At 41.4% G+C, this 11,924-nt stretch overlaps 1 protein-coding gene across 1 annotated transcript in view; it reads right to left on the minus strand.

Moving 5' to 3' along the window:
* The window catches only part of MAGI2 (membrane associated guanylate kinase, WW and PDZ domain containing 2), a 713,008-nt gene extending 701,407 nt beyond the window's left edge, over positions 1 to 11,601 (minus strand). The window contains exon 1 of the mRNA XM_063308087.1: positions 11,173 to 11,601. Coding sequence (XP_063164157.1) covers positions 11,173 to 11,473 — 301 coding nt within the window. The 5' untranslated portion in view covers positions 11,474 to 11,601. The remainder of the gene's footprint in view (positions 1 to 11,172) is intronic.
* Positions 11,602 to 11,924: the final 323 nt, after the last annotated feature.

The raw sequence follows: 11,924 nt of genomic DNA on the forward strand, positions 1-11,924 counted from the left end.
AAATCCGCCCAAGAATTCTAAATATGATTTCAATTGGGTATGATCCACCTTGCTATTATTTTATTATGGGCAACCAAGCTTTTAAAACAGAGGTACATACTCAAGATCTCATGATTCTTGATTAAGTAGTCTATAAGGACTCATTGCTGAGCAATACCAAATATGGATTGGACTAAGATTAACCTACTCTAACATTGAAAGGAATCTTAGTTACCCACAGCCTTTGCAAGCTACTTTGTCAAATATTGACCCATGCATTGTATAATTTCTACTTTTTTTTAATCCTTTCAGTTGTGTCTGATTCTTGGAGACTGCCTGGACAATACCCTGCAGTTTTCTTGGCAAGGTTTTTTTCATAAGTAGTTTGTCATTGTCTCCTTCCTAGGGCTGAGAGAGAGTGACTGGCCCAAGGTACCTGGTTGCCTTTGTGCCTAAGGCAAGAGTAGAACTCAGTGTCTCCTGGTTTCTAGCCTTAATGCCTTAACCAATACACCAAACTGGCTCTCTTAATTTCTATTTACTCACAAATATTTGACCTTAATATACTAGACAGAACTGAAGAAAGGAGTAAGATGCCTTTTTAATTCATTCCAGATCAAGAGAGCATAGAAAATTATGTAAAGGAACTCAGGAGTCTCTCCAACTGTCTGTCTGCTTGTCCATCAGCAGAACAACTCTCCAAAACCAGAACAGAACTAGACTAAATTTGGTATGGGTGGAAAACGTGGTAAAAGAAAGGCTGTTGTCAAAAATGGGTTTCATTCCCAAATGTGTTGTATTTCAAACCCCATTATCCCTGTTCCACCGTTTAGCTGGGGATGATGGGAATTACAACACATCTGGAGGATAGGGGATTGGGGAAAGACTTCACAGACTTCCCTTCTGGAAAGAGCTGAAAAACTCAAGTCCAGTTCTCTTATCTGAAAAACATAAAAGACTTTGGATCGAGACTATATGTAAAATGCATGGTGCTTTGGTAAAATGAACTTTTTAAAGGTGTACATTCACTTTGATGTAGGCTTTCTTGAAATGTGTACCACTTGTTTTTCTTTCTTTTTTTTTTTTTAAAAAAAACAAGTTTTAAGAGGGATACCTTCTAACAACCATGCATGAATAGGATCAACTCTTACAAAAAACATATCGTAAGAGACAAAAAGTCAATTTTATAACTCACTCCAAACTTTTAAAGGCCATTTTCTTCAATTTGTAAAGCTGAATCTGCTGGAGCAGAATCACAGAACATTCAAGCAAATATTGCTTTTCTTTTTCAGTAATCTGTTCTACAAACTATTATGAACCTAAGACACCTCTTAATTTCATTTAAACGGTAAACCCGACTATTGATTTGTATTTAATATTTAAATATATTTTTCCCCAAGGAACTTTAAAAATATATTAGAAATGGAAAAGCTCTCCCTCCACCTTTCTTCCTGTTATTTTATTCTGACAGACTTATTTCTAAGAAAGAGAAACAAAAATAGTCACATGGCCAATTCAAGGTCATGATGTTTTAATTAACTGTTTACAGGGTAAGAATCTACAGAAAGATCATTGATGAATTTATGCAGAGATTATGATAATGACTTCATTAACTTTCCTCTAGCAAGTCTTAGAAACTAAAGAGAATGAAGTTACAGAAGCAATATTTATTAAGCATCCTTGCTTTGCTATCCAGACCGCCAAGGGGAAAAATCATTGGGAGCAGATTTTATGCATGCATACGGAAGAATGCAGAACCTAGACTGGACTGAATTTTTAAAGGCTTGTGTAGCAGAAAAGGTATACTTCCTTGTCCATCTAGCCTCTGACCTCCTCTGAAAGCAGGCCAAGTTGTTGAAGTTGCTGCCCTATTCCTTCTCATTTCATCTTGGAGAAATGCTTTCAGCACTGTGAACTGTCTGGCAATTGGGGGGCAACAGCTCCTGGAAACCTACCTTCCCTTAGGCATAGTTGATTAAACCCAATGTAAGTTGCAAAGCAATCTACTAGGCTCAAAGGAGGGGCAGTCCTTAAAAGATCAAAAATCAATCAATCAATCCCCAATGGTATACAGTATAAGGAAATATCAGAGGCTAAAGGAGAAGTGAGGAGTACAGGTAGTCCTCACTTAAGAACCATTTGTTTTGTGATGGTTCAGAGTTACAACAGTGCTGGAAAAAACAACTTGTGACCAGTCCTCACATTTACGACTGTCACACTGTCCCCACAGTCACATGATCACTATTTGAGCACTTGGCGTTCACATTTAGGACAGTTGTAGCATCCTAGGGTCACGTGATCACCATTTTCTATCTTCCTAGCCAGCTTCTGGCAAGCAAAATCAATGGGGAGCCACATGATTTGCTTAATGACCACATGATTTGCTTAGTGCCCATGGTGATTCACTTAGCGACCACCACAAAAAAGGTGATAAAATCGGGCCGGATTTGCTTAATTACCACTTCACTTAGCAACCAAAATTCCAGTCCCACTTATGGTTGTTAAGCAAGGACTACCTGTATGAATATACTACAGTATAAAAGTATATAAAATCATGCCCCAGAAAGTGGTCTAGCTAGATTTATTGAGATTTACTCAAGATAAGTCAACATGTTTCATCCCCAGGGAGACAAGGAATAAACAGGAATGACTTAAAGTAAGCAGGCGTGAGCAAATAGGGACAAGGATAAAGAGGATTTTGTTAAGCTTTATTGCTGCAGCTGAAATGGGGTGGCTTTGATTGAAAGTTGTCCCTCCTTTGACCAGTGAGCCAGAAGCAACAGAAGAAGAACCATTAATGGGACAATTATTATCAGTTTTTCTATGTAGGTGAGAGGGTAAAGACAACCTTGAGCACTGCAGGATGCCAAGTAACTTGAAAGACGTTTTAAAGATGGCAGGCTTTTGTCACTGTCAGTTAGTTATATATGAACTCGGCAAACTTTCTTCTATAAGAAAGTTTAAATCCTGCTGTTTCCTTAAATTCTGCCATCACCAGAAAAGTTACCCTTCCGATAAAGACGATTACACAGACAACATATAAAACAAGTAATTCCATATTCCTTAATCTGGTGGCATGTCCCTTTTTGCAGCCAGGAGCTGCAAAAAAACACCTTAAAAAAGTAATTATGTTGAAGCCTAGAGAAACAAAGAAAGGCATAATGATGTCATCTGAATAGGCAGGGCTAATTGGGAGGATGATGCAGTAGCATCAAAACAATCCAAAATCCTACCATAGCTGACTTTTGTTTGTCTTTTACCTGAATTCTGTGGGAAATCCCAGAAGCTTCCTGCTTTCCTGCCAGAGTTTGGTGGTATAATAGTTTTATTTACTTACTTATTTATTGTTCACATTTATATGGCCACCCATCTCACACAAGGCGACTCTGGGCAGCATACAACAGGTGGGGATTGGAGGGATGAAAACTTATGCAAGTATGGAGTTTGCAACTATGCAAACTCCATATAATGTTGGCTGTGTTCATAAATTCTGTAAAACTATAATGTGATCAGTTAGGATTTAGCTTAACAGGCTGTGTGAACCCAAACCACAGTTTATGGCTTAGTAGAATTAGGAACTTGGGCAATGTCACCAACTTACTTATTCATGATAAATGTAATGGTCCAGGGAGAGATGCAATGCTAGCCTACTGGAGTGGGTGTCACGTTCCCTGATCAAAAACATTCCCAAAACATCTGATTGGACTCGCATGCACGAATGAAGTCAACACGTGTCAGGCCTTGCAAGTCAGTAGAGGGGAGGGGGAACAGTCAGGAGTGAGAAGACATCATGTTTGGACTATTTCTCGCGTCCAAGGTCAACTGGCTGAGCTGTTGCAGATACCTGAAAGAGACTGGCACAAACTGAGGGAAAGAGGGGCTACATACCAGAGCGAGGGAGGGGAATCTTGTACTCATTGGGCTGTTTAAGTTAGACAAAGCATGGGAATATTCATTCGCAACTTTTCTCGCCATTCTGTATACTTCTTCCATTAGAAGATTTCTATTGTATTTACGTATGAAATGGATTTAATGGTAATTGAGTGTTGCAGTCATCATAGTGGGTGGCTATAGCAAAATTAAGTAACAACAACAACAACAAGAACAAGAACAACAGCCTGAACAGCAGTTCCAAAATAAATACGAATTAAGAATGAAAGAGAGACCTAAGAAAAATGCTGTGCATGTAAACTGGATGGTGCTTACCCACAAAAATGCTGAGTCATACAGCTTACTCGTTCTGAAGGGGTAGGTAAGATCTGATAGAGACTGAATGGAAACTTTTGCATATACAACTCTGCACAAGAAGGTACTCTGCTGAAAACAGTCATGCTGGGCTCAGTGAGATTGGTTTTTTTCAACATCTCTAGCATGACTCTACAAAGGCAACTGAAGCTACAACTATTTATTTATTTATTGCCTTCAAGCCAGTGTTGACTCCTGGAGAATGCCTGGACAAGTCCCTGCAGTTTTCTTGGCAAGATTTCGGAAGTGGTTTGCCATTGCCTCCTTCTTAGGGCTGAGAGGGAGTGACTGGCCCAAGGTCACCCAGCTGGCTTTGTGCCTAAGGTGGGACTAGAACTCCCAGTCTCCCAGTTTCTAGTTTGGTGCCTTAATCACTACACCAAGCTGGCTCACAACTTTATTAGTCCTCCATTATTGATGTCAGTTATATCAGTTCAAGCCATTTGGTTAATAATGCAATCTACTTCATTTGCATATGACAAATGATGTAAATAGATGCAAATGATGTAATTGTATCAGTTACATAATTATGCAAATGATGTACATTAAGTCAGTGGTCTGGAGTGCTTTGGAACAATGAACTTTGTTACCAGGGGGAGAAGTCTGATGTAAAATGTTGTTCATTACATCCAAAGTTTACTGAATGGAGGTCTGTTATTGTAATAACAACATAATGGTTATTATTTTCTTTCCCACTGCAAACAATAAAGAAGTTCCATCTACTGTTGTAGGCTTCTATAGCATCCCAAAGGATAGTTTTCTGTACAAAAATCAAGATACAATCATTTTAACAGTTTGACCTTACTATATGAGATAGAGCAGTAAAATCCAAAATACCCAATTCAAACTTTGGATCAGTTCCACCCTCTGAGTAATGCAAAAGTAGAGAATTATTGCAAGTAATTAGCAAAGGAAAATAGCTAAACTTTGCCACTAGAAGTTGTCAGGAGCTAGCTTCTCTCATCTACAATTCTGTAAAAAGCTATCCACCCCCTTTTGGATTTTCTGAATGTTTTCATGTCTTTGTCACTTCATTTTATTAGAGCTTCATATGGGTCCTACCCATATTAGAGCTTCACATGGGCCCCTTTATATACTACATAAAGGGAATCTGAGTGAACAAATACCCTTTAAAATTTGGTTCTTGTTTCATTTATTTCATAAAGAAAATAATCCAAAATGTGATGTGATGCACCACTGTGAAACTAGTAATTGCTCCCTTAGATTCAATAACTGATTGCATCACATTTAGCTATAACAATTGCAACCAAACACTTCCTGTAATTAGGGATCAGTCATTCACATCACTGTGTAGGAATTCTGACCCACTCCTTCATGATGAACTGTTCAGCTACTTCAGCTCAGGGATATTTGAAGGGTTTTTTGGTATGAGCTAAATGTCCTGCCACAGCAAGATCTACTGCAACATTTCTATGGGGTTTAGGTCTGGACTTTGATTTGGCTATTCCCAAGCATTCCAAAATATTGAATGTATTCTTTTTTACCCGTTGTCTCATACACTTGCTGCTTGACCCACCTGTGTTTCACCTTCAGTTGATGAGCAGGTGATTTATTTTTTCCCCACACATTTTCTGATACAAAGCAGAATTCATGCTTTCACCAATGTTGGCAAATCATCCAGGTCCAAAGGCAGTAAAACATCTCCCAGGCATGACACCACCACTTTCTTGCTTGGCCATAGTTATGAGGTTCATATTGTGCAATGAAGTATTTCGTTTCTGCCAGGCAAAATATATTCATGTGGAATGAAACATTACACTTTTGATTTATCTTATTCCACTTTTGACTTAGCTTACCATAGAAATTTCCTCCATGTGTCTGGACAGTCATCAAGATGCTTTTGGTAAGCATCAATATTTTTAATGAGCAATGGCTCCTGCCTTTCCTACCACAGATCTCCTTCTTACCCACTGCTTCTCTGGTGATGGAGTCATGAACACTGACTTTATACAAGATGAGATAGGCCTGCAGATCTCATGATATAGTTCTAGGGTTTTTTGTGACTTCCTAGTTGATTATATGCTACATTTTTGGAAATGATCTTGAAACGACTACCTCTCTTGGGAGGATTCACTGTTGTCCCAAATATTCTCCATATGGAGATTGTGTCTCTGACTATAGATCTGTGGAGCCTCAGAGCCTTAAAAAATGATTTTGTAAACTTTCCCAGACTGATAGGCATGTCTGTATGTGTAGAAATGGGCTAGAAACCGGGAGACTGTGAGTTCTAGTCCTGCCTTAGGCACAAAGCCAGATGGATGACCTTGGGCCAGTCATTCTCTCTCGGCCCTAGGAAGGAGACAGTGGCAATCCACTTCTGAAAAACTTTGCCAAGAAAACTGCAGGGACTTGTCCAGGCAGTCTCTGAGAATAGGACATGATTGAATGGATTAATATATATATATATATATATGTATGTATGTATGTATGTATGTATGTATGTATATGTATATATATTGTCTCGAGAGAAGAGAAAAGAGAAAGAGAAAGCAAGAAAAAAATAGAAAAGAAAAAAAAAGAAGAAAAAGAGAGAGAGGAGAAAAAAGATGTAGTGGTGTCAAGTGACAGCAACATCAGGAAGAAGGGGTGTGAGAAGCAGGGCCTGAAGGCGGAACTAGAGAGGATGTGGAAAGAGAAGGCCGAAGTGGTTCCAGTGGTGGTAGGGGCACTTGGGGCTGTGACCCCCAAGCTGGGAGAGTGGCTCCAACAGATCCCAGGAACAACATCAGAGCTCTCTGTCCACAGAGTGGACAGTGCTAGGAACAGCTAAGATACTGCGCAGAACCCTCAAACTCCCAGGCCTCTGGTAGAGGACCCGAGGTTGAGGACGACACATCCACCCATAGGGGGGAGAAGGGTAGTTTTTTATTTTACAGAACCCTTCAGAAATTTCTTTTGAGCAGGCTGGGGTCTTCCAGATTTTAAATTATATTATGAAGCATGTGGATTATTATGGGTAAAAGAGTGGAATACTTTACAAAATTATAGATTATTAAATCTAGAAGGCCACGACCTGAAATTTGGTTGGCATGGATTCCTATGGTATAACAAATTGAAAGTAAATAAAGTATTGAATAATCATTGTATTAGAAAGTCCCTTCTTAGAATTTGGGAAAAATATAAAACTACTCTAACACTCACTCTACCATTATGGATTTCCCCGCAAGAAGCGTATAGTAGGAGAGAAAAAACAGGAATTTGCAAATGGCTAAGATATTTGGACCTAATAAAGTTTGAAGTGGCTATATATAAAATGAAAAAGAAGAGATGAATTGGAAAATGAAGGACATCCATGCCAATGGTTTTTGTATTTTCAATTAAAGGAACAATTTAAAATTGATGCCCAAAGTTACGAATTCACAAAAGATTTAACCTGGTGGGATAATTTAGTTTATGCCAACAATGACCACATGATTTCCAAAATATATAAAATGTTATTACAAATAAGAATGGCAAATGTACAAATTAAACAATGTATGATTAAATGGGAGAGAAATCTTGGACATCACATTGACTATGATGTTTGGGAAAGAATGTGGACCAAAGGGCTGAAATTTACTTTAAATTATAATTTAAAAGTTTTTTTTTTTTCAAAATGATGTACATGTGGTACATTACTCTGGACAAAATATCCAAAATGTTTCAGAATACTTCAAATGTCTGCTGGAAGTGTAAAAAAGAAACAGGAACATTTTATCATATATGGTGGACTTGTAAGAAGGTGAAAAAAAATTGGACATCTATACACAATATAATTTGTAAAATGTTGACTAAAGAAATTAATAGAACTCTATTTATTGGGCATCATGGACAAGGATTTGGAACATGAACATGGAAAACTTTTACGATATTTGATCACCGCAGCTAGAATTATGTATGCATCAAAGTGGAAGGAAGAACTGACCCCCTCAATGGAAGAATGGACATGTAAATCCCTGGATCTGGTGCAGATGGCAAAACTTACGGACCAGCTAAATGATAAAACTGTGGAAGATTTTCAAAATGACTGGACACCCTTCTTCAACTATGTAGAATCGACCCAAAAATTAACATAAATGTGTAAAATATATGAATATAATACAAGATGTAAATATTATGTATTTGACTTATATAATCTCAATAGAACTGTAGAATTATTGTAACCAAATTAGTGAATTGTGAAAATAAATTATTTAGTTAAGGTATAAAATTGTATTACTTAGGGAGTTGGAAATCCATTTCCTTTCTTTTAAACCTCTTCTTCTTTCTTCTTTCTCCTTTCCTTTTTTCTTTCTTTTGTTTTTGCATTTTATGTTTATTGTTGATTTGTCATTTGATGTTTGTATTATTTGTGTAAATAATTTAATAAAGACTATTTAAAAAAAAAGAAATGTCTTTTGAGCAGAGAATGATGTGTGTCTAGAATCTGTAGGGTAGGAACTTCCCTACCAAAGTTTGTGATATTTATATAGGGAAGGACTGGGTCAAATAAGCCATGATGGCAATCAATCAATCAATCCTAGTTATACCTTTAATTGAACTAACTGACATAGAGGACAATTACTTTCTCACTCTGGTCTGTTGAATGTTGGATGACTTTGTTTATAAAATAAATCAAGCAGCAATAAACATTGGCGTTATTTGTTTACTCAAAACTTCCTTTATGTATCATTACAGCCCACATGAAACTCTGATAACATTCAACGTAAAACATACGCAACCACTCAGAAAATCCAAAAGAGGATGAATACTTCTTACATAACCACACTGATGGTACCTTTCCATTATATTTTTTGTCTTTTTATATTCCAAGCTACCAATAAACATGAAGCTGAGAATATTAACCCTTACACGACTTCTGTAAAAGAATTCAGCTTCCTCTGGTACCTTAGGAATGTTCTTGAGCAGCTCTAGGGATGATCTCAAGAGAATTCACAGCAACGGTGCAAAACTACAATTTCTATAGTTAAACTGAGGGTCTGCCGTGGACTCCCTCATTCAGCAATTATCCGACTTTATAAGTCATCAATGTCTGCATTTATTTAAATACAAATAATGTGGATTAATAAACTAGGCACTTTTTTTTTTCTTTCCTTGGCTTAGGACTCCAAGCTCTGAGGTCAGTTTTCCAATTATATTTCACAGCTACTGATTTTCTATAATAAATCAGTTATTTATTCACTGTTCTTGTTGTCTGACCTCCTAGGATATCTTTGATCTCTCTGAGAATGGGAAATATAGATTCTTTATCCATCTACATTCCTTAATCTGAAATCAACACGAACGGTAATAATTTACCAATGCAGATATAGTTTTATGATAAAGTACCTTAAGTTTCAAAAATTGCAGCTTAGTAGCATAGTTCCATAAACCCAATGCCATTTTGACACCAAGACTTATTTTACTATGGCGCCTTTGACTTCAACTTGGGGATGGCAGGCACCTTCAATATCCTTTGGTGAGTAGTTTAATCTGTCTATACCAAGCTTTCTAGTGAAATGTTTAATTGCAGTTTGCAATCTCTACCTTTTTGGAAGCTAGCATCATAAAGATCCACGGCAATAAAAGAAAATGAAAAGAAACAGAAAATCATGAAAAGAATTTCCCAGCTATGTTTAAGCCATTTTTTTTTTTTTAACCTTTGGAGTTAAAAACTAAATGAAAATCAGGACTACCCTACCTGGACTGCCATATTCAGACTACCATAAGATGGCAGCAGAAAGATAGCGAAATTCTAGTTCTTTGCTGGTGTAAAGAGGCCTTCTGGATTTTGGCAGCCCAGCTCTGATGGCCTTCATGAAAATGGTGCTGTCTTGATAGGCATTCCAACAGTCAGGACTTCTGCAGAAGTGAAGCAGGCTCAATCCAGCTTCTCTGGGCAAGGGTGCCCCACATGCTATGCGAATCCAGGGCAAAAGCCCCGTTCAGTTAAACTCTGCCCTGCCCCTCGCCCAACTCTCCCACTGACTTGAGGGTTATGTTGGGAATAACGACCACCATCCCTGCAAACTACCACAACTGGGTCTGTTTCTAGCAGAGCTTGCGCGTGTTCACAAGGCTGCTCCTCCCCCCCATAGCGACCAGTTCCTCGCTAGAGTGATAACGGCGGTCCTTGCTTTCAAGGGACCTTTTTCTTTTCTTTTCTTTTTTTTTTTTGAAGCATATTCCACCTTCGTCCCCCCTCTTTTTTTTTTTTTTTTTTGAGTCTGAGCTATACTCCCCTGCCAAAGGAAAAGGGAGGTTGCCTGGAATAACTTCCATTCCGATGCAGCGTGCCAAGTCAGCTGTCTGACCTCAAAGATGCGCAAAGCAATCCTACATACTCCTCTCCTGGATTGGAAGGCGCTCTACAGTTCCCCTTCCGGGAAGCGCTCCTGGGCCCGCAGCCTTCTTCCAGTCCCATCCTCTAAAGACGCACTCCGGCTGACGACGTCAAAGACGCTCCGAAAAGTTCAGCGGAGTTTATTCTCAAGTAGGCGGGTGCGAATCCGGGGCGCCGAAAGCCACGGAAAAGCCTGCGCTGCCCCGGGGGCCAGGTAGCTCTCTGCACTTGCTCAGAGGCATTCGGGTGAGGGCACGCACGGGAGAAGGCAGCTCCGGTCGTGAAGCGGGGCGGGGACGGGCAGGAGGAGAGGAGACCATCCCCTCGGCTTGGCCCACGTCCGCACCCTCCCGCACGCGCAGAGATACGCCTGGCAGTTCCGCGCGTTTCTCGTCCTGCGCCCCGCCGAACTTTCCCCGCCGCGGTGCAGCCAGCCACTGACGCACATTTAATTCCCCCGTGCCAGGCAGGAGACGCGCGTCCAGGGCGCCGCGCCGCGCCGCCCGGGAAGCCCGCCGGGAAACTCCGCAAAGTTGCTCTCCCGCGGTTCCGAGCCCCTCGGCCCCAGGCGGACGCCCCCTGCCCGGCCCGGCCCGGCCCTGCTCGGCCGGCCGGCCTCGCCTTACCTTGCTTGACGCACTTCAGCCGGATGGGGTCCTTGCAGTGCTTGATCACCGCCAGCACATCCCGGATGGTGAGCCCGGCCACGGGGGTCTCGTTCACCTCCAAGAGCAGCTCTTCGGGCACCAACTTCCCGCCGCTTTCGTAGACCACCTTGCCGGGCTTGACCTCCCCCAGGTACGGGAACTGCCCGTTCTCGGCTCCCCCCTTGAGCTCAAAGCCCAGCTGGCCCTCCGGGTTCCTCACGATGACACACTCATGGACTCGGCTCGTCCAGTGGCTTTTCTTCTTCAAGCCCTTGGACATTGCCGTGGGGAGGGCGGGGGGAAGGAGAGGCGCCGCGGCTGCTGTCCCTCCTTGCCTCGGGGTGTCCTTGGAGTTTCCTTTCGCGTGTGGGGGGAGGCGAGGAGAGGCGGCGGCGGGGAAAGGTTCCGAGGGGCGGGGGGCTTGGCTGCTCGTCCCCGTAGTCTCAGTCGGCGGCGGATGAAAAGGGGGTGAGGACCGGGGGCAGGGGGGGAGGAAGGAAGAAGGAGAGGAGAGGAGGGTGGGAGGCCGGTTCCCCCTCCGGCTCGCTCTAACGGCGCGTGAGGCGGGAGCCGCAAGCCATAGCAGCGACTGCTGCAGCCGCCGCCGCCGCCGCCGGGATGCTGGCGAGCGAGCGCGTGTGTGTCTGTGTGTGTGCAAGCGAGCGAGAATACTAGTTGTACAGTAACTGGCTGGAGAGGGAGGGCTGTGTACGCTGGAACAGGAGGCGGGA

This window comes from Candoia aspera, chromosome 7, assembly GCF_035149785.1.
Source record: "Candoia aspera isolate rCanAsp1 chromosome 7, rCanAsp1.hap2, whole genome shotgun sequence".
Classification (NCBI taxonomy): domain Eukaryota; kingdom Metazoa; phylum Chordata; class Lepidosauria; order Squamata; family Boidae; genus Candoia; species Candoia aspera.